Source organism: Panthera uncia, unplaced genomic scaffold (assembly GCF_023721935.1).
Source record: "Panthera uncia isolate 11264 unplaced genomic scaffold, Puncia_PCG_1.0 HiC_scaffold_1377, whole genome shotgun sequence".
Lineage (NCBI taxonomy): Eukaryota > Metazoa > Chordata > Mammalia > Carnivora > Felidae > Panthera > Panthera uncia.
Genome location: NW_026058005.1, coordinates 36,993 through 62,892, shown reverse-complemented (window position 1 = coordinate 62,892; position 25,900 = coordinate 36,993). Strand labels below are relative to the sequence as shown.

Genomic DNA, 25,900 nt, shown 5'->3' with positions numbered 1-25,900 from the left:
GCCATGGTTAGAGTACCCAGATGGATGGCGAGGTTTCCTTGGGAACCAGCCAAGAACACATCCACGTGGTGTGAATGTCTGACCCCACTATGCTGCCAATGTTCCCAGGAACACCCAGCGTGGTATACAATTGTTGACATTTGCCACCCAGCATGGTTTCAGCCCCTCACAAGCCATGTCTGAAGCAAAATCCTCCTGAACTTTTTGACCACGCAAGTCCATAAATGTTCTTTTTATTGTTAAATCAGTCTAGGTAGGGTTTCTGTCACTTGCAGTGAAGAGTCCTAACAGAAAACGCTGCCTTCCCCAGCCACAGAGAGAGAGGAGGGCTGGACTGAGAGGCATCAGACTCTTGGACAGCTGGACAGAGGTGAGATGGGGCCAAAGGCCTGGGCAGACTGCCCTGGACCCCCAGGAGTCAGGCTGCACCAAGCCTGGTGGGTACTCGGAGCATGGCTCTCTTGACTGGCTCAAGGTGAGCCCACATGCCTGGCCTGACAAGGCCCAGCCACCCAGGCCAGTGGGCCTCAGCAAGATGCACGGGCAGACGGTGGTTTCTAGGGCTCCCGGTCTTCCCTGGGGGTGTGCTTGTCCCAGGGCCAGGTGCTGTGGTGCACGTCCTCAGAGAACAGGGGACCTCGCGCCAGTCCTACCTTCCCTCTGGTCCTGACAGGTACCCGGGGTTGTCTAGTTCAAGGGGTCATCTGGGGCTACAGCTCATAGGGCTGAGAAATAAATTTGTTCCCAAGAGGCCGAAGTGTTTGGGTTTGCTAACTGGAAAGAGAATTACCTGAAGTGGAGCAGAAGGCTGCCAACGTCCAGCCCAAAGGCACTGGGGGCCGAGAGAGAAAGAGCCATTCCCACTGCGCCTGCCACCCACGGGGCAGGGTCCTGGGGGCTGCTGGGCAGTCTGGGAACTCTGTTCTCTCAGGAGCACAGGCAATGGAGTCTGACTGGATGCAGAAGGGACCCGGGAGGCCCTCCCGCACAGCTGCAGATTCGGGTCAGCTGTGGAAGGACGACCAGGAGACGCCGGAGGCGTAGAACTCCACGCGGCTGGGCCAGTCACCGTCCCCACTGCCCTCCTTGTCCTCGTCAGAGTCATCATCGTCCCCGCTGGATGCTCCGCAGATGGCCCCGGCCAGGTAGGCCGGCTGCCGGGGGGACCCCACGCTCTGCTCCTCCTCCTCCTCCTCCTCCTTCCGCTTCTGGGCGGCCAGCTCGCGGTAGCAGAGGCTGCAGACGCGCAGGGGCTTGGGCGACAGGCGCGGCAGGAGGAAGCGCTCTCGGGAGCACTCGGCACAGACCACGAAGCCGCACTTGCGGCAGTGGTGGCGCCGCGTGAGGGCCGAGAAGCGCGTCTGCGTGCAGCGCATGCAGATGTCCGTGGCCTTGTCGGGGATCCAGGGCGCCGCGTGCTCCGTGCTGGGCTGGCGGCCCGTGGCCAGCAGCTGCCGCCGCACGCACTCCTCGATGTGGCTGATCCACTCCTGGCGCTCTGTGGTGGAGGCGGCCGACACCACGAAGGACTTCTTGGCCGTCTTGATCATCCAGCGGTTCTTGGCCTGCAGGGTCTCTGGCAGCGGCTCCAGCGTCACCTCCTCCAGCGGAATGATGTGCTGGCTGCGGTACTTGCGCTTGTTGAGCACGATGCTGCCGTACACCAGGATGTCATTGAAGAGGAAGAAGATGCGCGGTTTGGCCTTCTTGCGGCACTCCTTGGTCAGCACGCCCTCACCCAGCAGCACCCGGCCTGGCAGGGCCAGGGGCTGCCCGGATGCCCCGAAGCAGCTCTCGACCGCGGCGATGCGCTGGCTGTTGATCTCCGTGTTGGCCAGGTAATCCACCATCTTCTCTGGCAGCCTGGCTGTGGGAGGAGCAGCAGGTGAGGGAGGCATCAGCTTGCCCGGCACAGCTGGGGGTAGGCAGGGAGCGGGAGGTGGGGGGAGGGGGGAGTGGTGGTGGGACCACACTGCCCACCCCGCCAACTCACTGAACCCACCCAGCCAGACAAGCCACTCATTACCCTACTGCGACCCAGAGGGCCTAGACAGCCACCCAACCAAACAAACTCGGTGTCCCAGAAGCCAACTCTTAGCTATGGAGAGATGAAGGGGGATTCCCCCGTGAGGGGCATGAGGAAGTCGGCTGGGAATGGGACGTGTGGCTGCGCCAGGCTACCACTGTGGGCAGTAGGGGCTCGATTCCCTGGGGAGCCTTGGGATACAGGGTAGAACGCGTCTCAGCGCTGACCACCCCAGTTGAGCCCCAACTCCCATCAGGGGCTTCCAGGGGCACTGAGGACCTGGCACGTTGGGCCTGCCCCAGGTGGAAGGGCACAGGTGCATGTACCAGGACACCAAGTGCCAGGCCACGGGGGTCTGCATACCTAACCCACCACTGACTCCCCCATCCATCACAAGCCAAACCATCACAGACCTGCAACCCACTCACTCAGCCTGTGAGCTCAGTGGTCACCACTGCCATCATCGCAGGTACCATGTGCTGAGTGCTTTCTGCACGTCAAGCATGAATATCTTATTTAATCCTCACACCAATCCTAGGAGGTAGAATCCCGCATTGACAGGAGGGAAAGTGAGGCTCTGTGAGTAAGTAGGGGGCCCAGAGCTTGTACCCCGGGAGACAGTGCCTTCCTCCGTGGAGGGTGAGGCCCACTCTGTCCTCCCCTGCCAAGCACAAAATGTCAGTGGCCCAGGTCTCATGCAGGCCCCCTGTGCTCTGTCCACACATATTCCCCTGAGCCTGTAGACTCATGGCTTTGGAGACCACCCAAACACTACTGACTCCCCAGGTCAAGCCTCCGGTCCTGGTTTCTCTCTGAGCTGTGGGTGTCCACCTGCTCACGTGATTTCTCATCCGCTCATCTGAGAAAAGGTCCTCGAATTCAACATGCCCAACACAAACCCAGCTTTTTCCTCTAGCTTTTCTTCTTTTCCATAAACAGAACCATTCACCCAAATCTAGGACTCATCCTTGAATTTCCTCTTTCCTGTACCTCCAACATTCAGCCCATAAGCAAGCTCCGCCATTTTTCTCTCTCACACTGAGCCAGAGGCTGCCTGCTTCTCACCACACAGCTACCCCGTTGAATCTGCAGCAAGGCGCTATCATGCCTGCCTGAGATAGGCTCTCCCATGCTGGCTCCCTCCTGTGACCTCTCAGCTCTTATTTCCCTTCAGAAAGGGTCTCTGACAACCCCAGCTCAGGTAGCTTCTCCCCAGACCCAGGACAAGGTTGGCAAACTATGGCCTAAGGGCCAAGTCTGGCCCATGGCCTGTTTTTGTACATAAAGTTTTATTGGAACATGGTCACTGTCATTCATTTACAATTGTCTGTGGCTGCTGTCATGCTGCAAAGGCAGGCATGACTAGTGGTGACAGAGACTATAGGCTGTAAGGCCTAAAATATTTACTCTCTGGCCCTTTACAGAAAAAGTTTGCTGACCCTTTCTCGAAGATGTTACCCTGTTTTGTTTTGTTTTTTTTTTTTACAGGATTTATTAGGACTTTATATTTTCCTGTCTATCTATCACTTGCTTATGTGTTTTCTATTTTCCTCACTCAGTTGTAAGCTGCATGAGAGTAGGAGCCTTTTCTTGTTTGCTACAGTATCCCCAGTGCTTGGAACAGTGCTAAGTGTTTTGTAAGTCGCTAGTGAACGAAGGGACCTTTCCGAAGCTCCCAGACACCCACCGTGCATGAGTTAGCTCTTACTTCTGAAGAGGAAGCAGGTAACAGCTGATGTCACTGCCAGCACCATGTGTACAGGCACACACAGCATGACCCTGGCCAAGCTGATCACACATGTGGTATTTCTGGGTCACCACAGTGTAGTTCTGTATGTCAGACCGCTCGTGGGAAGCTAGAGCAGGGCCCCGTATGGGGGTCGGACACACTGCACAAGAGGGGTGCTCGGCCCCCTGAGTCACATACCACGTGCCCCCTTCAGACCACAAGGCATCCTGAGAAGCTCTGCCCACACCACCTTACGAAAGAACAACTATTTTTAGGTTGCTAATCTTGGCTGTGTGTTGCAAACCTAGCTGATTATTGGTGACAGCCTGGGGCTCTCCTGCCAGGACTGATTACTGGGTCCCTGCTGTGGATAGCCTGGCAAAATTCCAGAGGCCACCCTCCAGCCCTTGGGCTGCATGCTGGGACCCTGGGATGGGCTGGATGATGGCTGCACCGGAAGAGCTCAGAGCTCAGTAGAAAGAGACCACCAAATGCAGTGAATGTAGTGCCTGTGGTGGAGACAAGAGAGATGTCTAGCAGCAGGGGAACAGCAGCAGGGGAACGGGTCCAATAGCCAGGTCCGCTCGTACAAGGGAATACTGTCGGCTGTAACTATGACCCAGCCAATCTATGTGGGTCAACATCAAACAGTGAGTGGAAAAAGCAACCTGCTGACTGGTGTGTGACACTATATAGGCAGACATCACACAGCATTTCAAAAGTGTTCAAGATCTAGATCTCTGAATAAAGATGGACAGGATGGAACTTCACACTCATGAGGGTGGCTTCTATTTAAAAAAAAAAAAAAAAGCCCCGAAACCCCAGGCAATAACAAGTGTTGGCAAGGATGCAGAGAAGTTGAAACCCTGGCACACTGTTGCTGGAAATATAAGTTGGTGGAGCACTAAGGAAAAGAGGATGGAGGTTCTTCGAGAAATTAAAAATAGAAATACCATATGATCCAGGAATCCCATTCCTGGGTGTATAGCAGAACAACTGAAAGCAGGGTCTCCAAGTGGTATTCACAATAGTCAAGAGGTAGAAGTGTCCATCGATGGGTGGACAAAATGTGCAACAGAAGACTGTTCTGCCACAGAAAGGAAGGAAATCCTGCTATAACATGGATGAACCTTGGAGACATTTATGCTCAGTGAAATAAGCCAGTCACAAATATACAGCATGGCTCCACTTACACGAGGCACTTCCAAGTAGTAAAATTCATAGAGACACAAAGTAGAAAAGTGGTTGCCCAGAGTTGTTATTTAATGGGTGTAGAGTTTGTTTTGCAAGATGAAAAGAATCCTGGAGATGTTTCACAACAATGGAAATGCACTTAATTCCACTGAACTGTACACTTAAAAATGTCGAGGTTTAAAAAAAAAAAAATGATAAACCCAAACCAAAGTCAGCAGAAAGTGGCCTGGGAAGGGTGACCTGGATGTGACCAGGAATGGGGGGGATCAAGTCGGACTGCACCTTAATCTATGATATTTTCTTTCTTTTATTTAGAAAAAGCAGCAGCAATGTGATAAAATCACAATACCAGCCAGTTCTGAGAAGTGGGAAGATGAGCTTCTTTTTCTTTCTCTAAATGTAAGGTCCTCAAAAAGAAAAGAGGTCAGGACAGTGTCTGCTTCAGGAGCTCTGAGCTTACTGGCTGGGAGCTCTGGCCTGCAGTGCATGCAGTGGGTCACCAGGTGGGGCCTCCCCTGACCACACAGCGTCAGGGTCCAGGGACACAGGAGATGCCAGGAGCCCTGAGCAAAGAGCGCTACCTGTTTCCTCCAAGCACACCTGTGTGTCAGGCTGCCTGGCAGAACTGGATGAAAACCCAATCTTACCACCACAGACTGAGGCTTAACACGTTTGGCAGCTGAAGCAGACAGACTTTGTGCCGGGACAGAAGACAGCAGATGGCCCCCACCTGGCTCTGTGGGGTTTGGTGAGCTCTAAGGGGCCAGCCTGCCCAGGTCCCCACTCTGACCTGGCGCTACCCAGGTGGGAGGCATGGAGGAAGTGAAGGGCAGCACCCAGGGAGGGGAGAGGTTCAGGCAGGGGAGGGCCTACAACTCTGTCTCCTTGTCCTTGGAGGGGCACCAGGATGCCCCATGCAAGACTCCCATACTGCTTGTCCCCAGCCGATGATCTATAGACCCTCTCCAGGCCCTCGTGGCCCCTGTTCAGCTGCTGGCAGCAAAATGTGGCCCAGGAAGTGTGGGGGTGTTTGTGAAAGGGATTTGGGCCCTGAGCTGATCCCACACACTGACTGGGGCATCCAGAAGGCTCACATGCCCTTCTCCTCCATGAGCCTATAGTGGGTCCCAGGTTGGGTGAGGGGCTGGGCAGACAACATTCTCCTGGGGTTCTCTCCATATCTGCCCTCCCTTCCCACAACTGTAATGTCACACCTTGGTTTGACATGGCCTGGACATTTTTCTTGGTAAATATGGCAGCTCTTCACCCAAGCAGATGGGGAATCCTTCTTTTTACCGTTCTCACCAAAGAAGTGAATCTCTCTCCTTTAGGACAGGGGAGGGGAGAGCTGACCCCATTCCTCTTGGGACTAGCCTGCCTCCGGACAGCCTCTGGCATTGGGATAGTGCCTGTGCGGCCTCCGCTGTGGTACCCAGCACCCAGGGTGCTGACAGAGGGGGGACATTCCTGGAGGGTTGGTCAGTATCTGACAGCAGGGAAATTAATAGACCTGGTTTTGCTGTTGTTGTTTGCTTGTTTGTTTGTTTGTTTTTGGAAGGTTTGGGAGGGTGCCAGGCTCCTGGGCTGGCCCTCTTGAACACAAGTGATCCCACCACCTGAGCTGGGCTGAAGGTGCTCAGTGAGCACCGGGGTCTGGGGAACCATGCTCCAAGTGTTGCTGGATGGCCAGGGTTCTGTGCATGACGGACGAGGTGTCTGTCAAACCTACCTCAAGTCTGACCCATTGCCGGATTTTCTAAATAAAAGTCATTGGAACATGACAACAGAGGCTGGTTGCAAAGCCTAAAATATTTACATTTGGCCCTTTATAGAAAAAGTTTGCAGACCCCTGATCTATACTACCCCATACTATCAAATGCATAATACCACTCCTCCAGGGATGCACCTGACACGGGGCTGTGTCCTGAGGGAACTTGTTCTCTCCTCTCTTCCACTCAGAAACAGCCTTTGTGTTTTGAGAGAGATGTCTGGGGCCCCACCCTGGGAACCCTGGAAAACAGGACCTAGGAGGGACACCAGCTCCACCCTTCTGTTAGAGTTACAGTTGGGGACACTGCTTGTAAGAGAGGGAGGAACCTGGCCAAGATCACAGAGAGGGGGAATAAGGATACTAGCCCCTTGGACTATCCTTTGGCTTCTGACTGGGGCCAGGCTGATTCATCACCAGCTCCTCTTCCCTCCAGCCCCAACCAGGCCCATTGGGCTTCCACACCTGCTTGATTTCACCTTCCAAATATTTACTGTAAGTCTGACCATGTGCCAGACACAGTCCTACTGTGTTTTGCACCAGGTTTCAGCAAGGAACTAGGGACAAGTCCTCCAGTAACAGACTTCCTGGTGGGGCAGCCAGACTAGTAAGTAAATCAACAGGTAATTTCTGACTGTGAGTGCTAAGTGCCATGAAGAAAAAGACAGAGGATCTGCCTGGCACAGCAGGGGTGGGGGTGGGGGTGAGGCAAGGTCTGGTGAGGAAGTAACCTGGCACCAACCTTAATACTGTGAAAGAGTCAGTCATGCAAAGTTTAAGGAAAGAATGTTCTGGGCCTTGGGAATAGCTCGAGAATCTGACCCACGGAGGCTGTAGAGGACGGAGAGAGAGGTAAGACATAAGGTCAAAGGGACGAGCAGAAGCCAGTCCTGAAGGTCCAGAGGCCAAAATGAGGGTCTGAGTTTTTCTCCAAGTACACTGAGGAGAGTGCCATGATCCAAATGTCCTCTCCTTCCAGAGGGGGCCACCCCTCAGCCTTGTCCAGCCCTGTGCTTCCCCGAGGCCCTTCTCCATGAAAAAAATAGTAATAAGGAAAATAAACCAGAGGCACCATTAACTAAGAGCTTACAGCTCACCACGTACAAAAGTAAGCACATTATAAGTATTATCTCACTTAATCCTCACAAAAGCCCCACTGGGGAAAGTATCACCTCCATCATCAAAATTACTGCTCAACGGCTCAGCTCCAAAAATAACCATGAGCTGCGGAAGGCTGTTGTTGTTGACCGAAGACAGAACCAGAAATCCTGAAGTCCACAGCGCAGGGCTCCTCTCCAAATGCCTGATCCCCTGTGTACACTCCAGCTCCAACCCAGGGATCCCTTGGGGGTGGTGTAGGCAGGTCCCTTAAGCTCAGCTGGACTGCCTCACCTCCTGTCTTGGGGCTGACGGGTGCAGGGACACAGGCTGAAGTTAGAGTCATCTCTTGGCCAGCACAGACCCCAGTGGAAATTATGTGCCCAGGAACACCCCAGTACTAAGTGGAAACTGTGTGCCAAGAATGACCCCAGCAAGGATAGTCCCCTCCTTGCTGGCTTTTGACCCTCTGGGGTGAGATAACAGCTTTGCTCAAATTGCAAATGATATTTTCCTTGGACTGTGGAGATAAAGTTTCAGAGTGACTCTGAACCTTGGAACCTTTAGAACCTTCATTTTCCCACCTGCAAAGAGGGCTGATGACACCACTCCCCTGCCTAACTCTTCCGTGTTCAGGGAGAGAGAGAGAGGGAAAGAGATTCCAGTTCATTCCAGGTTGGGACTATCTCTATGGGCCTGCCTCGGTGACTTCCTCTGTGAAATGGGAGATTAAGCCCCGCCATTTCCTTTGACAACTCCTGCCAAAAGTCACAAATTCCAACGCTTCAGGGTTCAGATTGTTCCTCAGTGAGAGAGGCCAGAGAGGACCTAGGCCACTTGGAAAACACTGCCACCTCCCCCACCCCCACCTCCCCAGTCCACTGGGGCAGTTGTCTTGGTCCACTTGTGCAGACCCCGAAAACCGGGACCAAGAAGTGAGACCACGACGATGGCGTCAGGCCAGGTCTCTCAGAACCATCACGGGAAAACTGGCGTGCAGAGATCCCTGTCACCTAGGGGGCATATCCGGGGGCGCCTCCGTCGCCCGTCGTGCATTCCCGGGGATCTTGCTTTGATTGCCCAGCTCTCTTACCTGCGCTCACCCGTCTCTCCCTGGAGCCCCTGAAGCCTCCACCCCGCGTCCAGCACCCCCAACCAGCAGTAAGCGCCCTTCTCCGCTCCTCTGCTCGGGTCAGAGTCCGAGATGGCCCTGGCTGCGCTCCCGCCCGGCCAGAGCCCCGGAGCCACCTGGACAGGGTGGCCCGGGGAGACTGGAGGCGGCGGGCACACTGCTCGCCTGCTCCGCGCGCCCCGGCCAGCCCGGGGGCACTTACCTCCTCCGTCTGGTCCCCGCGCGCCTGCACCCTGCCCAGCGCCCGTCTGCGAGCCCGCTCCCCGGCGCTGCTTTCCGCTCCGGGTCTGGGTGCCCCTGCCCCCTCCCGCGGCCTGCGCTACGGCCGGCCCACTCCAGTCAGACACGCCCCCCACCGCGGCTCCGCCAATCGGAGCCCGGGCGCGCGGGCGGGGGCGGAGCCTGGACGCCCCACACTCAGAGCCCAAGTGCGGAGGAAGTGTGCGCGGGCGGGGTGTCCCAAGTTAGAATCGGCCGGACCTGCATGAAATTACTTTTCGGAATCTCTCAGGGCTGGTTCTCCAGTCTAAATCCCCCAGTCGCCTGCCACCAGTTTCCCCTGCCGAACGCAACACCGCAGCTCCGCACCCTAGCTGCTCGCATCCCGCTGTGGACGCGTCTTCGCTGCGGGCCCCCGAACAGTGGGGGGAGGAAAGGAGGCGGTGGAATTATTGTGCCGTGTGCTGCCTCTGGCTGGCTTCCCTGCTGCTAGCTGACACAGTCATCTGCTCTCAGCCACCGGAAATTAATAATCATAATATTAAAAATCAGCAGCATTTAATCTGTTTTAAATTTTAAACTTTTTTTATAGTGGAAACTTGCAAACATACATTGATTGAGTCCAGTTTAATGGGATCCAGGTACTCACCACCCGCTCCAACATTTCCAGCAGGGACCTCCCCACCCAGGCCATCGCGTGCCTTCTAGGACCCTGGACTGAAATTCCCAGCCTCACCACTCCAGGAGGTCCGTCTCAGACTTCCTCTGGTACCCTCCCTGCACTTCCATCTCACACTGGCTTCTTCCTGTTCCTCAAAACCCCAAGACTGTTCCCACCGCCAAGGCTGTTAGACCACTTCTGGGCCTTTGCGCTTCCCTTGCCTCCAGATATTCCCATGGCTGCATTTTTAGCATTCAAGTCTCAGCTCAAACTGCCATGTCCTCAGAGGCTTCCCTGGCGGCCCAGAGCAGCTTCCTGCCTCCACTCCATCACCCTCAACTACCTCACCCAGTTTTATTACTTTGTAAAGTATTTCTCCAGCCCGAAGGCATCTTATTAGATCACTTGTTTACGTGTTCATGGCTGGTCTCCCTCACCTAGGCTGAGCCTCATGGGCTGGACTATACTCCTCTCATTCATTCCTTTGTCTCCAGAGCTGAGATCAGAATTCAGCACTTAGTAGAAACAGTAAATGTCTGTGGGTCAGATGCAGTTTGTCTTGCCAAATAGGGCAGACCCTGGGCACTTGGGAGAGGAGCTGGCTCAGGCCCATGCAGGATCTGCGGGCCAGGACCGAGGCAAGAGACAGCAGCAGGAGCCAGAGTGGATCTCTGCCTGGAGGCTGGAGCTCGGAGGCAGGAGCTGAGTGGCGGTGACCTGGTGACCTGCTCTCCTGGGTGGTGTGGGCGGAGCCTGTGAGGTGAGAATGTGCCTCTCCAAGCCCAAGAGGAGTGAGGCCAGGACTTGGACTAAGAAAGGAAGGGGATGAGGCAGGGGAGGAGAAGGGACGGAGAGGCCTGGAGAAAGAAGAGGGTGGAGGTGGTAGGCAAGTGAGGGGGCCACCGATTGTGGCCTTGGAGAGCCCACATCCCCACCTCTATCACCTTCTCTGCTATTACCTCCTCAGCAAAGACAGTGTTTACTGAGCATCTGACAGAAGCTATGGCCTCATAAACGTACTCAAACATTATAAAATGCATTGCCAACATTTCATATTGAGAGATTTCATATAAAAATCAGGATTTTGACCTTCTAAATCAGAGGATTTGAAAACACTGGTCCCCCATCTCACTGTGGAACTGTCCCCTTTAGATTGCGCACATGACCCCATTCACTACAGTCCCCACCTCTCTCTGTGGTTCCCCTCTTGCCCTACTTTACCCATTTATGTGCCTCCGGTTGAATAAGCACTTGAACTGATGAGTTCTGGTGGTATAGCCAGGCCTCCATACAGTACAGAGGAGGAGACAAGGCCCACCCACCAGAGGCTGACTTATAACCAGAGAGGTCAGTTGGGACTTTGAGACACTGGAAAATGCCATCCCAAATGTATGCACTGCTGGTTGCCAGGGGGTAGTGGTGCTGGAGGAGGACTTCGAGCAGAACCTTCAAGGCCAGGTTCCATGGGTGCTTCAGCACCAGGTCCCCCACATCCTAGCAAGAGGGGCCTCTTGGGGAAGATAGGCCCTGCCTGGCGTGAGGTAGCCATGGGAAGGGAGCTGGATAGCCTTTGAAGGCAGGGCTTTCTGGTTTGAGACAGCGCCCTGGCACCCAGCACTATGCCTGGCATGGAGCACGTGTCCAGGAAGGGACGCCTTTCCCTGGTTCTACAAAACCAGAGGGAGGAGGCATACCCCGTAGGTCCTGCGGCTGGGAGACCCCAGCTAGCCTTGTCACAGTGCTGGTCCAGGGCCCACTGGGGCCTCAGTCTCCTGGTCTGTCCTTCCTTCCAGCATTGACATTGTGTGGATTTGGGTGGAGCTCTGGGAAATCCCCTGGAGGCGGCACAGACTCTGACCAGCTAGTCGTCCACCCCTTCCCAACTGGGACCAGCTGTGGGTGGAGAGGACCTGGGTGGAGGGCTGTGCTCCTCCAAATACGAGGAAAAACTCGTGACTCAGGGAAAGGCAGAAGTTGACTCAGCCAAGCCACAAGCTGTGGAAAAAATGAGGTCTCCCTGAGGCTTTTTTTGCTCCTCGGGTAAGAAGCCCTTTCTGAGGGAAAGCTGGCTTCCAGACTTCAGGAACCAGGCCTTCAGGAAACTGCCAAGGCTTATGATTTTCAAGCTAGCAGTTCCGGCAATCACCTCAGTGGAAAACACCAGGCATTTATCTTGGATCTTCTTCTCAAGTTTGTCTAAGTGCCAAGCACTGTGTGCTAAATACTTCATACTTCATATTCTCTTATCTGTCCTTAGGCTGGACCTGTCATTCCCCACTTTGAGCCTAAGAAAGTGAGGCAGACACAAAGCATTTAGGGCAAAGTATCAAGACCAACAGAAATGCTGCAGCAAGAGAGGGAAGCAAATGGGGCTAAGTATTAACAGGTGAGGTCTCTAAGTCAGAGGTTGGCAGGCTTTTTCTGTACAGTCAAATAGTAAATATTTTAGTCTCTGTGAGCCAGGATCCCTGGCTGCCGTTCAGCTCTGCTGTTGCACAGTGAGAGCAGCCCTGGATGGTGCTCAGGCCCGTGGGCAAACTTGACCTAGGGACCCTAACGTTTGCTGTCCTATCAGGTTATGAAACATTATTCTCCTTTTGATTTTCTTTAAAAAAACTTTTTTAATGTTTATTTTTGAGAGAGAGAGTGCTAGCAAGCACAAGCTGGAGAGGGGCAGAGAGAGAGAGGGAGACAGAGGATCTGAAGCGGGCGCTGTGCTGAGAGTAGAGAGCCCATGTGGGGCTCGAACTCAAGAACCGGAGATCATGACCCGAGCTGAGGTGGATGCTCAAGCTACTGAGCCATGCAGGTGCCCTTCTCTTTTTGATTTTCTTTTTAGCTACTTAAAAATATAAAAGCTCACAGGTCACGCAAAAACAGGCCACAGACTGGAGTTTGCTGACCCCTGACTTACAGATGTTCATCATACCTTTCTTCTTATGGTTTGAAAATATTCAAACCAGTGGGGCACCTGGGTGGCTCAGTCTGTTCAGCTCAGGTCATAATCTCACAGTTCGTGGGTTTGAGCCTCACATCAGGCTCTGGGCTGATAGCTGGGAACCTGGAGCCTGCTTTGGGTTCTGTGTCTCCTTCTCACTCTCCCTCTCTCTCTCTCTCTCTCTCTCAATCTCTGCCCCCCCCCCCAACTTGTGCTCTCCCTCTGTCTCAAAAACAAAGAAAGAAACATTAAAAAAAAAGAAAATATTCAAAACCATAAGTTGAGAAAACAAGAAAAAAAAGGAAACAGTGGTTGTCCTACTTACAATGGGCAGGTCATGAACTCGACTTCAAATTGGTTTGATTCCCATGATTCTGCATGCTGCTTTCTTTATCAGTAATACACATAATGCACCCAAGGCAGAGTCTCAAAGCCGTGGAAATGTGGGACATTTGGGAAAGATTTCTATTTGAATGGTTATGGAGATTGATTTTAAAGGAGGTGATCTTGAGAGGTTTGGAAACTGATTTCACAAGAAAATCTCTCCAGATTGCTGGATTTAGGATTGCTGAAGTATTGGATTTGAAACCACAAAAGAGCGGTGGCTTCCCGTCCGCCACACCCCTGCCTCTGCAGCGTCAATATTTATCCCTTTCTGTGTGTGTGTTTGCCCAGGTTTGACAAGTCTGCACGTCCTTATGTTTGCGAGCATTATTGTGCCTGCTTCCCATCCTGCGTGTTCCCATGAGGCTCTGACCAGGCCAAAGGCGAAAACGAGAAAAATGAGAAAAGAAACATAATCCCTTGAAAAATGCTTCAGGTGGATAAAATAAACGCTGCATCTAAAGACAACATTCAGAATGATCTAGACACACCTAGTTCCTAGAATAGGGTAAAGCAAGAGGCCTCTGACAGCACTAGTTTGACAAAGTTACCTCTGGGTCATTTATTCATTCAGCAAACAGTCATTGGACACTGTGCCATTGCCAAGCAGTGGAGCCAGAGATGGACGCAGCACTGCCTTTGCCCTTGGGAGACTCAGAGCTGAGCAGGGGGCAGACTTGTGAAAACATCTATCCATGAGGAGCGAGAACGCTCACCCAGGGCAGAGGACAGAGGTCATCTCAGGTGAGAACTGTCATAGTTGGATAACACAGCTTGGAACACAGTTTTGGCACCAAAAAGTCAGCCTTTGGGGCCTTACTGGCAAAGAACTCTTCATCTGCTGCATTTAAGGCAAGAATGGGAATTTTAGGAAGGAACTTGCAAGCTAGAGAGAGACAAGGGCCCAGCATGTGGTGTGGGGGAGGGCCAGGGGAGGCTTTCCAGCTGAGAAGTGGGGCTGGGGCAACCAGGAAAGGCTTCAAAGGATGGGGATGGCTGATATTGCACTTGAATTACTTGCTGAGCTGCCTGAGATGCCCCACATTTTTGGCCATTCCCCTTTGAAGCTTCATGAAATCCATAACTTTGCTGCCGGGAATGCAAATCGTTATATCCAACTTGTATGGTGGGCAATGTGGCGACATCTATCACACTGAGAAAGGCACAGATCCTTTTGTCCAGCTGATCCACTCCCAGAAATTTATTCTTACACATTATTGTGTGTTTGCAGAAGGATATATGCTCATATTTATTCATTGCAGCTTTGCTTATGGTAGGGAAATAATGGGCCGGCCCAAATATCCAGCAACAGGGGGCTAGTTAAGTAAATTATGGCACATCCATACAATGGCAGGGCTTACCACAGGCAAAGGGAAGAAGGCAGGTCCGTATGTCCTGATGTGGAAGAATTTCCAAGATCTGTTGAGCAAAAAAAGTAAGGTGCAAAAAAGTGTGTGTGTGTGTGTGTGTGTGTGTGTGTGTGTGTGTGTGACCTCCTGCGTGTGTGTGAAAATTATTGCTGGCAGAATTCACGAGAAACTGGTCGGGGTGGTTGCCTCTGGAAGGGCAAATGGGTGGCATGGACCCATGGGAGGGGGACTCACATTTTATACCCTTGTTTGGTTCCCTCCCACATTGGAAGGATGCACCTGTGTAACCAGCAGATATTGTGGAAATGACAGTGTGTGACTTGCTCTCTTGGATCACTCGCTGTCCCTAGTCATGAGGATGGCCAAGCAGCCATGTGGAGAAGCCGTGCCGTGAGAGACTGAGGCCTTCCTGCCAACACCAGCACCAGCTTGCCAGCCACGTGAGGGATTGTCCAGTCCCTGGGAAGCCCTGAGGTGGCTGCAGCCTAGAATGACACTTTAACTGCAACCTTCTGAATGACCTTGAGGCATAACCATCCAGGGAAGCCCCTCCCCAACTCCTGACCCGCAGAAACTACATGAGATACTAAACGTTTATTATTTCAAGCCACCCAATTTTGAGATAATTTGTTATGCAGCAACAGATCACTTATACATCTTTTTATTTCTTCTAGACTTTGTACCTTTTGCATTTGTGCATATCCAAATAGTGGTGATTGATGATAATAATCATAATCATAACCTAGTACACACCATGGACTGTGCGTGCAATAATTCAGGAATGTTACCACTGGTGGATATGGGGTGAAGCGGCGGAAAGCAGTGCAGGGCAATGATCCCTGGACTAAGTAGGGCTCCCCATGAGTGGTCAAAGAAGAAGATGAGGAGCCTGACTTCCACGTGTGTGTGTGCGGTGGGGGAGGGTGGTCCTGTGCAGGGCACAAACAGCCCTTAGGTGCAAAGGTTTCATACTAGCTGCCTGCAGGTTCACAGGCCCTTTCCGTTTGGTCAGCACACTGAATGTTAAAATCTGAACTTGATACCCACCAGAATTGCTAAAATTATAGATGGTGACAATGTCAAGTGTCGGCAAAGATATAGAACAAGTGTGTTCTGGAGGGAGTATAAATTGATATAACCACTTTGGAAAACCATCTGGCAGAGTCTACTGAGCTCAACATAGGCTGTCCCATGGCCTAGAAATGCTGCTCCTAAGTGTATATCCAAGAGAAATGAGGGCATGTGTCCACCAAAGTAAATGTGTAAGAATGTTAGAAAAAATGTTATTTATAATAGCAAATTAAACGAAGCCAAGGAGGGGTTCATTGAAACCTCTGATCTCTAACCAATCAGCCAGGAGCACAGGGGACAGCCTGTACTTGTGCCTGATGTCTGCAGTGGGAGGGGTGGTCTTGTGGGACTGAGCTCTCACACTGTGGGATCTGATGCTGAAGGGTCATGGTGGACTGCTTTTCTCAATTCACTCCTTCCATGCCAAGGCCCTACTTCCTGTGGGCTGTTCCCAGCCAATGTCTGTGTGTGCAGGGTGCTCGTACTGGTCCGTGCCTGTGAGATGTGGGACCCTGGGCAATGTCTTATTTGGGGCTGACCTAACGGGTTATAGACAGGGGAGCTTAAACAGTAAAAATTGATTTCTGACCCTCCTGGAGGCTGGAAGTCTGAGATTGGGCACGAGCACAGTTAGCCTCTGGTGAGGCTTCTAAGTTGTAGACGGTCTTTTCCTTGTGTCCTCACACGAGAGAGAGACAGAAAGCTCGCTCGCTTTCTGGCCTCTTCTCATAAGGGCCGGAAGCCCATTCCCGAGGGCCCCGCCCTTGTGGCCTGTGTACCTCCCGGAGGGCCAAATCCCATCCCACTGGGATTAGGTTGCCACATAGGAATTTTAGAGGGGACACACTCAGTTCCCCACAGGCGGCCTTGGCTCAGAGATTCCCCACTGGCCTGGCCCACGCTCTCCTGGAACTGCTCTGCGGTTTGACACTCTCTACCCAGCTCTTCCCACTCTCTCTCTTTCCAGGTGTCCCAGGGCAGAGTAGCCCACAGGCTCTCCCCACCTTTTCTGGAAACCTCTTCTTTATCCTTCACCGGTCTTCTCTCCAGTTCATGTGCTTGCATGTCTGCTCTTGCCCCCCTGTCTGCTTCCTGGAAGGATGTACGGGTGGTACTCCCAGCACCTGAGACCCCAGCCTCCAGAGGTCCTGCCTCTGCTCTGCCCTCCCTTTACCCCCTGTTTCCCAAACCCTCAGCTCTCTCCTCCTTTCCTGCTGAGGTGACTGAAGAGCTTTGATTCATCCACTCTTCACATCTTAGGGAAGTTTTCTATTTCTTGTTTTAATTAAAAACTAAGAAAAAAATTTTTTTTTAGTTTTTAATTAATTTATTTCTTAATGTTTATTTTTGAGAGAGAGAGAGAGAGAGAGAGGCAGAAAGAGAGGGAGACACAGAATCTGAATCAGGCTCCAGGCTCTGAGCTGTCAGCCCAGAGCCCAATGCAGGGCTTGAGCCCATGAGCCATGAGATCATGACCTGAGCTGAAGTTGGACACTCAACCAACTGAGCCACCCAGGTGCCTCTTTATTTATTTACTTTTTAGGTTTAATATTATTTTTAATTGAGATATTGTTGACATTGAACATTAGTTTAATTTCAGGTATACAATAGAGTGGTTCCATATTTGTATATATTGTGATCACCACAATAAGTCCTGCTTGTTTATTTTTGCTTTTGTTGCCTTTGCTTTTCGTGTCAGAAACAAAAAATCATCAGTAAGACTGATGTCAAGGAACTTAGCACCTGTGTCCTTCTGGGACTTTGGTGGTTTTAGGTCTCATGTTCAAGTCCTTAAGGCATTTTGAGTTAATTTTTATACATAGTGTAAGGTAGTGGTCCAGCTTCATTCTTTTGCATGTGGCTGTCTGGTTTGCCTACGTCATTTATTAAAGAGACTGTCTTTTCCTCATTGCATGTTCGCAGCTCCTTTGTTGTAAATTAATTGGTCATATATGTGTGGGTTTATTGCTGCACTCTCGATTCTGTTCCACTTACCTATGTGTCTGTTTTTATGCCAATACTATACTCCTTTGATGACTATAGTATTGTATAGTTTGAGATGCGGGAGTGTGATGCCCAGGCTTTGTTCTTCTTTCTCGAGATTGCGTTGGCCAATGGAAGTTTTCTTGAAACAGAAAACTCATCATCTCTTCCATGATGCATTCTACTCCTGTTTCTTGAGACAAACTCCAGCAGCATCTTCAAAAAATGCTTCATCAAACCTCCCTGCTTAGACTCCATAAAGAGGATGAGGAAGGACAGTGTTTTTAACAAATGGTGCTGGAATAACTAGATGTCCATATGTAAAAAAATGAACCTCCAGGTAGATCTCATGTTTTATACAAAAATGTACTAACGATGGATTGGTGACCTAAATGTAAGATGTCCAAGTATAATAGTTTTAGAAGAAAACATTGGGAAAAACCTTTGGGCTTGGGTCAAGCAAAGAGTCCTTAGATAGACATCAAAAGCATGATCCAGAAAGAAAAAAAAAAAGGAAAAATTGGACTTTATCAAAATTAAGCTTTTGTTCTGTGAGATACACTTTTAAAAGAAAAAAGCCACAGGCTAGGGGCATATATTTGCAAATCACATACCTGACAAACAGATATATATTCAGAATATGTAAAGAATTCCCAAAACTGAACAAAAAGGAAATAAACTGTTCAATTTAAAAATGGTCAAAATATTCCAGTAGGTGATTTACCAAAGAAGATATATGGATGGCAAGTAAGCACGTAGGAAACAATCAATATCATTAGACATTAGGGAAATGCAAATTAAAATTATAATGAGATACCACTGCACACCTATTTGAATGGCTATAGAAACCAAACCAAAACAAAAAGTGATAATACCAGGTGCTGGTGAGGATGTAGATCAACTGAGACTCTCACACACTGCAAAATGGTACAACCATTTGAGAAATGGTTGGACAATGTCTGAAGAAGCTGAACATACTCTCACCATATGGCCCAGAAACCTCACTTGTACTTACTCAGGGGAAATAAAGACTTTTGTTCACACCAAACCTGTTCACAAATGCATATAACAGCTTTATTCATAAAAACCAAAAATTGGAAACGGTCCAAATGTCCTTCAAGCGCTGAATGGATGAACAAAGTGCGGTATATTCATACAGTGAAATGAAAAGGAACTCAGTCCTAATAAGGAACAAACCACTACAGACCCAGTAACAAGGATGGAGCTCAAATGCGTTAAGTTAGAAGAATCCCAGACTCAGAAGTTCCATCCTGAATGTTCCAATTTAAATGGCATTCTGAAAAGGTGAAACTGTAAGATGGAAAACATACCAGCATCGTTTCAGGTCAAGTGTGGGGTTACTACACAGGAGCAAAATGAGGGTAATTTTGGGGTGATGGAAACGCTGGTGTATTCTGCTCGTGCTAATGGCTCCACAGCACACATTCGCCAAAACACGTGGAACTGTACACTAAAAGAATGTGGATTTTACAAGTGAAAACAGATACATAGTTACATAGTCTGTAATTTAGAATCTCCTAGCACGTAGAGTATTTCCTACATTTGTTCTTCACATGGTTGTCAATTACACTGGAATTTGTGTGTGTTTCAAAAGCTTAATGTATTAGATTTAAGAAAAATGGCAAAGTCTGGGAGTTGGGGTTTGGTGGCTATCTAGGTAGGAAAGAAAATCATGCTGGAATAGACACTTGTCCAAAGAAGACATCCAGATGGCTAACAGACACGTGAAAAAATGCTCCACATCATGCATCATCAGGGACATAAATATCAAAACCACAATGAGATACCACCTCACGCCTGTCAGAATGGCTAACATTAACAACTCAGGCAACAACAGATATTGGTAAGGATGTGGAGAAAGAGGAACCCTTTTGCGCTGCTGGTGGGAATGCAAACTGGTGCAGCCACTCTGGAAAACAGTATGGAGGTTCCTCAAAAAATTAAAAATACAACTACCCTATGACCCAGCAACTGTACTACTAGGTATTTATCCAAGGGATACAGGTGTGCTGTTTCAAAGGGGCACATGCACCCCAATGTTTATAGCAGCACTATCAACACTAACCAAAGTATGGAAAGAACCCCAATGTCCACCGATGGATGAATGGATAAAGAAGATGTGGCGTATATATATACAATGGAGTATTACTCAGCAATAAAAAAGAATGAGATCTTGCCATTTGCAACTATGTGGATGGAACTAGAGAGTATTAGGCTAAGTGAAATTAGAGAAAGACAAATATATGACTTCAGTCATACGTAGAATTTAAGATACAAAGCAGATGAACATAAGGGAAGGGAAGCAAAAATAATATAAAAACAGGGAGGGGGACAAAACAGAAGAAGCTCTTAAATATAGAGAACAAACTGAGGGGTTCTGGAGGGGTTGTGGGTCGACAGATGAGCTAAATGAGCAAGAGGCATTAAGGAAGATACTTGTTCGGATGAGCCCTGGGTGTTATATGTGGAGATGAATCACTGCTTTCTATTCTGAAATCATTATTGCACTGTATGCTGACTAACTTGGATGTAGATTTAAAAAATAAAATAAAAAATAATTACTTTAAACTAAAAAAAAAAAGAAGAAAATCATGCTGGAAAACTTGCAAGTTACCTATTGTTAGAGAGCAGTAAAAAAAAAAAAAATAAGAAAGCACGCTCAATTTTCCATTGTCAGGAACTCTTTCCCTAAATGCATTAGGTAAAGGTCTTTCTTGCATTCTGCTAGGAATTCTTTAGCTATTTCCTGACTGGGAGGCCAAGGTCAGAACTTCCCCTCCCCTTTCCAAAGCCAACAAGAGGGAATTTCCCAAGAGTCCCAGTTTCCCTCACCCACACCTTAATAAGCAGAGCTCTGAATAAATAAAATAAATCAGCAAAATCAAAGACATAACAACAATAACAACAACAAAACGCAAAACCTCTCACACCAAATGAAATAAAATACAGCTAGAAAGAAACAAACAAAACAAAACCAATCTAGGCATCAAAACAGCCTTACAAAGGCCCTGGGGAAAATATCATGCCAAAAATCTTTCTAAAGGGGCAACTGGAGTTAAGAGAAACAATATTTCTGAAATGAGCCTAGTTCTTACTGTTGCCCTGACCCCTAACTCCACCCCTGACGCTGCAGGGGGCAGAAAGGGGAGCTGAGGACAGAATCCTATGGGGACAGCTCAGTAACACCTTCCAATCAGAGACAAATAGATGGAGGTCAGGAGTGGCCTTGGGAAGAGACCTGGAAATTATTAGTGGTTTCCATGTCCCCATGGTCTCCAGGGTCTTATGGAGGCAGGTCAAACCACCTGGCCTTTGTTTTGATTTTTGCTGGCTGGGGAGCACAGCTAGACACAGGAGACAGAACAATCATGTCACCATTTCTCTAATTTGTCGAACCACAAATTCCAAAGGGATTCAGGAAATGGATGGCTTCTTCTGGGTTTGACAAAATGTAGGAATGTCTTCTCACCTAGAGTCGAACTGTTCTTTGAATTCCTTTGATTGCGATGAAAAAAACAACTCTAGACGCCAGAGGCAAAAAACCGTTCCTATTTCCCATCAAAGTCACTACTAAGCTGTACCTGGGACCCACGTGCCCTTCTCCTGCCCGTGTATTGATGGGGGGGTATCTCATCATCCCAACTGCTTTGTGATCCAGAGTAGGCATTGTCTATTTGGTACCCAGGGGGTTTGTCTGGAGCCTATGGCCAGGTGCCTGCAGGAACTATGGGGCAACCAAATGTCTACTGACCCCTCCCCTAAGCCCCCTCTCGCCAGGCTGTCAGCTCACAGGGCTGTCCTGAAAGTCTGGTATTAATAGAAGAAAGTACAGAGAACTTGAAACAGCCAGCACGTAAGGGCCCTTTAAAGAGTGCATGTGAGTGTACGTGTGTGTTAACAAAACTTTAAAATACTTACTGTAAAATGAACAACAGCTCCTCCCCCCTCCAAATTGCAACAAAAACTCCCAAATGCTTCATCAAATTAAGTCTCAAGGTTTAAAAAAGCAAACAAAACAGCACTCAAAGGCTTACCTTGAATCCTTCCCTCCTCCTATCCTCCTCCAGCCAGCCACTTTGATCTCTTTTGGCTGATTTGTCTCCACCATGCAGGCTTTTCAAAACGTTATAGTTAGTCTCAGTCGGGGGGCTGGGGGTTCCTCAGCACCTTGAGCCCAGGTACTGTGTGTGTGAGGTCAAAGACTGAATCTGCAGCTTCTCCGTGGGAGAGAACAACCAGCTCAGAGCATGTGGATTAGTGCATCAGAGGCGTTCCAAGGCAAGCACATAGCAGCTCTCTGCGCTGTGACCAGGGAGTGGTTTTGGAGTATCTATTTCCTGTTTAAGAAAGTGGGTCCCTTCTGGTTTTCATTCTCTGGTATTAAGACTGCCCTGAACCCCCTGTACCCTTCCCCCACCCCTCCCTGAAAGGAGCACTGGTCACATGGGCCTCTGGCTACCGTCAGTGTCAATTAGGGACAGGGTTTCACCTGGCCAGAGTGTTTGTCTGGAGTCCAAACTTTCTTGCTCAATTTACATTTTTTCCTGAATTCATCATGTAAAGCATAGAGCAGACTTTCCCAATGGGCAGTACTGCATCTAACTAAAACCCGGAATGTATTTATTTGCCTTTGGTTTGGAATATTTCCCAGTTCTGAGCCCAGAAGGCAGTTTTCCTCACAAGGTCATTGCATACAGTTGAGCAGGTTGTTCACTGCACAAAGTGGTCAGCAGAGATGAAAGAGAGCCAAAATCTAACCTTCACTCCACTTGCCAAGCTGTGCCCAGTCCAGAGGGGGCCCTTCTTTAAGTTGTCAGTCTAGAAAGGGAACTTGGAGATGATGGAGATTCTTTTTCGATCCACTAACGACAATACACCCCCGTTGAATTATTATAGGATCTCTCATCACATAAACCAACCCTTGATGCTTCTTTGGGAAGGTCAGTCTCCTGGGTCTCTTGGAGAACTGGGAGATGTTCTCCATGAGATTCATGCTTAAAATCCATGGTTCTCAATTGTGGGCAATTTTGCTCCCCAGGGAGATTGCACAATGTCTGGAGACATTTTTGGTTCCACAACTTGGGGTACTCCTGGCTTCTAGTGGGTGGTGACCAGGGATGCTGCTAAATGGCCTACAATGCACAGGACAGCCCCCATAACAAAAAATCCTACAGCCCAAACGTCAACAGTGCCACTGTTGAGAAACCCTATCCGAGATGAACATAGCAAAACCACCAACTCAAGCAGATTGTCCCGTTGCAGTTCTGTCGAGTGCCTGGCTCATTGCCAGCCCCAGACACGATGGCAACCTGGCAACCATCATGATGACTGCGTCTATGTTTCTTGTTTGTTCCTGCCCAGCTCTTGGGAAGGCCTCACCTCACTGTCGGGGCCTTGGCCTGCGTCCTTTCTCAGGTTAGAGTACAGCGGATGAGTCTGGCCCTTCCTTACTTCCATCCCCGCAGGGGTCAGTGAGGCCCTCCAGGGAACGGGAGCCCCGGGGCAGGGGCTGCAGGGTTCAGGGGCCTCCGCCCTGCTGGGCTCCTCCCCCTGTATCCAGGTTTGGGCAGTCAGGGAAAGCTGTGGTTTCTACACATACTTGTGGCCCCCAAAGCTGCTCCTCCCTGAGCCCTCAGAGGCTTTGAAGCTCAAAGGTCGGATTCTGGATTGGGGAGTGGTTCTTTGCCATTAGCGTCAGCATCCGTTCTTTCTCAATGCGCAGGCTTCCGGCTTCCTGCCTACAGGTGGTCTGTCTTTCGTGTCTGCATTTTTGCTGTTTCCTGGAACACTCTTCCCTGTGACTGTCACCTGGGAAATCCAGTCTTCAGGCCTCAGGCTGAGTGTCCCCCCAACTGCAAGGCGCCCCTGGCCCCCAGATAGAGGCGGAGGAACGGCTACTCTTCGTTTATACCCCACAGCGCCCCCTGCTGGGCCCTGTTCCTGCTCTGTCGCTCAGCATCCTGAGTCCTTCTGTGACTCTGCCTCCCTAGAGACTAAGGGCCTGAGGACAAGGGCCTTGGGCTCAGTGCCCATGTGCACACGCACAGTGGTTGCTCAATACTTGCTTTGTTGATTTGCGTTTCCCCTTAGAAGCACAGCTAGAGTTAGGTTCTGAGGCCAACTGCCTCCGATTTCAGCCACACTTGCTACATGCAGAAGCTGTTCTCTGTAAGAGGGGTCTCTTTGGACTCTGGCATCACAGTTGCATTTGTAAGGGCTTGCGTGTGTCTGCTGTTTATGACCAGTTTCCCTTTAGGTTTTCTGATGGAGAAAGAAACCTAACATCCATACCTCAGTTCATTACACGTGCAGGGGGTCCTTGTTAACTGAGGACAACGACTCTCAAAAATCCCTGAAAGCAAATCAACTCAATCAGAAAATAAAAAAGGAAATAAAAGTGACTTGACCTTCAAAAATGAAATAAAGTTGTGAGAGTGTTTATCTTCCATTTAACAAAACATAGGATACCCTTGCAACTGCCTGAACATTCTCAGAGTGAACAAAGCTTGAATCATGTTGGTTTGGAGAAGTATATGCTTTCAGACACAATGTCTGGTCACTCAGTAAGATATCCTTCACTTAATGTTTGACTCTTCCTTCTTGGTCATAAGAATCAGTTCTGTGAAAACATTTAATTATTTTATCAATTTTCTTAACCCATCGAAATTCAAATCATTCTCTTTTGAAGCACCTGTTATTAGCCTAACTGATGTTCTCCAAATGTTATCTATTACGTTTTTTCTTGACGAATTGTTCATTTTATCAAAACGAGAAGTTAAAAAATTTTTTTAAATGCTTGTTTACTTATTTTGAGAAAGAGAGATCACCAGCATTGGAGGGCAGAGAGAGGGAGAGAGAATCCCAAGCAGGTTCTGAGCTGTCAGCACAGAGCCTGATGTGAGGCTCTAACTCATGAACTGTGAGATCATAACCTGAGCTGAGATCAAAGGTCAGGTGCTTAACCTACTGAGCCACCAGGTGCCTCAAGACATTTTTTAAAAAATAATTTTGCCTTGAATTTTATTTTTTAAGTTTATTTATTTATTTTGAGAAAGAGAGAGAGAGAACAGTGAGGGGAAGAGAGAGAGAGGGAGAGAGAGAATCCCAAGGAGGCTCAGTACTGACAGCGCAGAGCCTGATTCGGGGCTCAAACTCACAAACCATGGGATCATGACTGAACTGAAGTCAAGATTCAGATGTTTAATCTACTGAGTCACTCAGGAGCCCCTTGAATTCTGTTTTTTAATGATAATATCATTACATCCACCCCTCATATCATTAGTATTTGCTACACAATCTTTAGGCACACAAATATTGCCAAAACAATCTTTTTCCATTGCTTTAATTTAATTTTTTTTCCTAGCATGAAAAGATACGGTGAATTTCTCATCTAAAATCCACCTTCTCTGTCCCCAGTCTCTGCCCTGGTACCACAGCGCACAGTATCAAGGACAAAAGACTCTTCCTAAATCCATCCATCTTCAGGGGAGTCCTGAACAGATCTTGTGGCCTTAGAGGTCACATAAGTGACCTCTGACTTGCACTTCTGAGTTTGGGGCTCCTTAAAAATGCTATTTCAGTGGGATCATCGTAAGGCATGGGCAGCTTTCAGTTAACAATAGTAATACCTGTGAACACTTGCTGGGCATTTTCTACGTGCTCAGCAGTGTGCTCAGCGCTCTTGTCCATAGTTCATTCGAGCCTGGAAATATCCCAAGAAAGTTAGTTCCACTATCAACCTCATATTCAGTCTCATTTTGCACGTGAGATAAGTGAGGCTCAGAGAGTTCAAAGGACTTTCCCAAGCCACCCTCCTGGAAAGTGGCAGAACTGACACTCTAATCCAGGGCTGTCTGGCTCCAAAGCTCTTGCTCTTGGCTATTTATGTGTATGAATGAGCCCTTGCCTTACCTGGGTCTGCCTCTGTTTCCTTCTGGCTGCATCCTGTATTAGCATTCATGTCCCTTTGTACAGAAGCTGGTCCTAGGGATTCCTGTGTTTGACTCTCTAATCCCTAGGTCTTCCAATTTGCCTTCAACCTTGTTAGTGTAACCCAGATGTAACTGGGGTCCCACGTGGCTCAGTCTGTGTGTGTGTGTGTGTGTGTGTGTGTGTGTGTGTGTGTGTGTGGCAGTCAAAGAAAGATGGAACCACATCCACAAAGTACTTTAGAGAACTTCTAAATCTGGGGTCAGACTCTTGAGGACATGTCGCAAGAGAAAACACATTCTTACGGTTCAGCAAATGTTCAAAACTCCTCTCCATCACCGCTCATTTCCACCTCCTAGTAGACAGTGGCAGCTCTC

The 25,900-nt window shown here is 49.4% G+C and overlaps 1 protein-coding gene across 2 annotated transcripts; it reads right to left on the bottom strand.

The window, feature by feature from the left end:
* On the bottom strand, positions 1 to 22,001 carry LOC125916985 (pleckstrin homology domain-containing family F member 1). 2 transcript variants are annotated; one of them, XM_049623248.1, is made up of 2 exons: positions 21,629 to 22,001; positions 1 to 1,867 (listed from the first exon to the last, which is right to left on the bottom strand). In XM_049623248.1, the coding sequence occupies exon 2, from the start codon at positions 1,848 to 1,850 to the stop codon at positions 1,005 to 1,007; it is 846 nt and encodes a 281-aa protein (XP_049479205.1). In that variant the 5' UTR covers positions 1,851 to 1,867; positions 21,629 to 22,001; the 3' UTR covers positions 1 to 1,004. The 2 variants fall into 2 exon arrangements, with proteins under 2 accessions (XP_049479205.1, XP_049479206.1); XM_049623249.1 differs by lacking the exon at positions 21,629 to 22,001 and adding an exon at positions 9,150 to 9,313.
* Between the last annotated feature and the right edge of the window lie 3,899 nt (positions 22,002 to 25,900).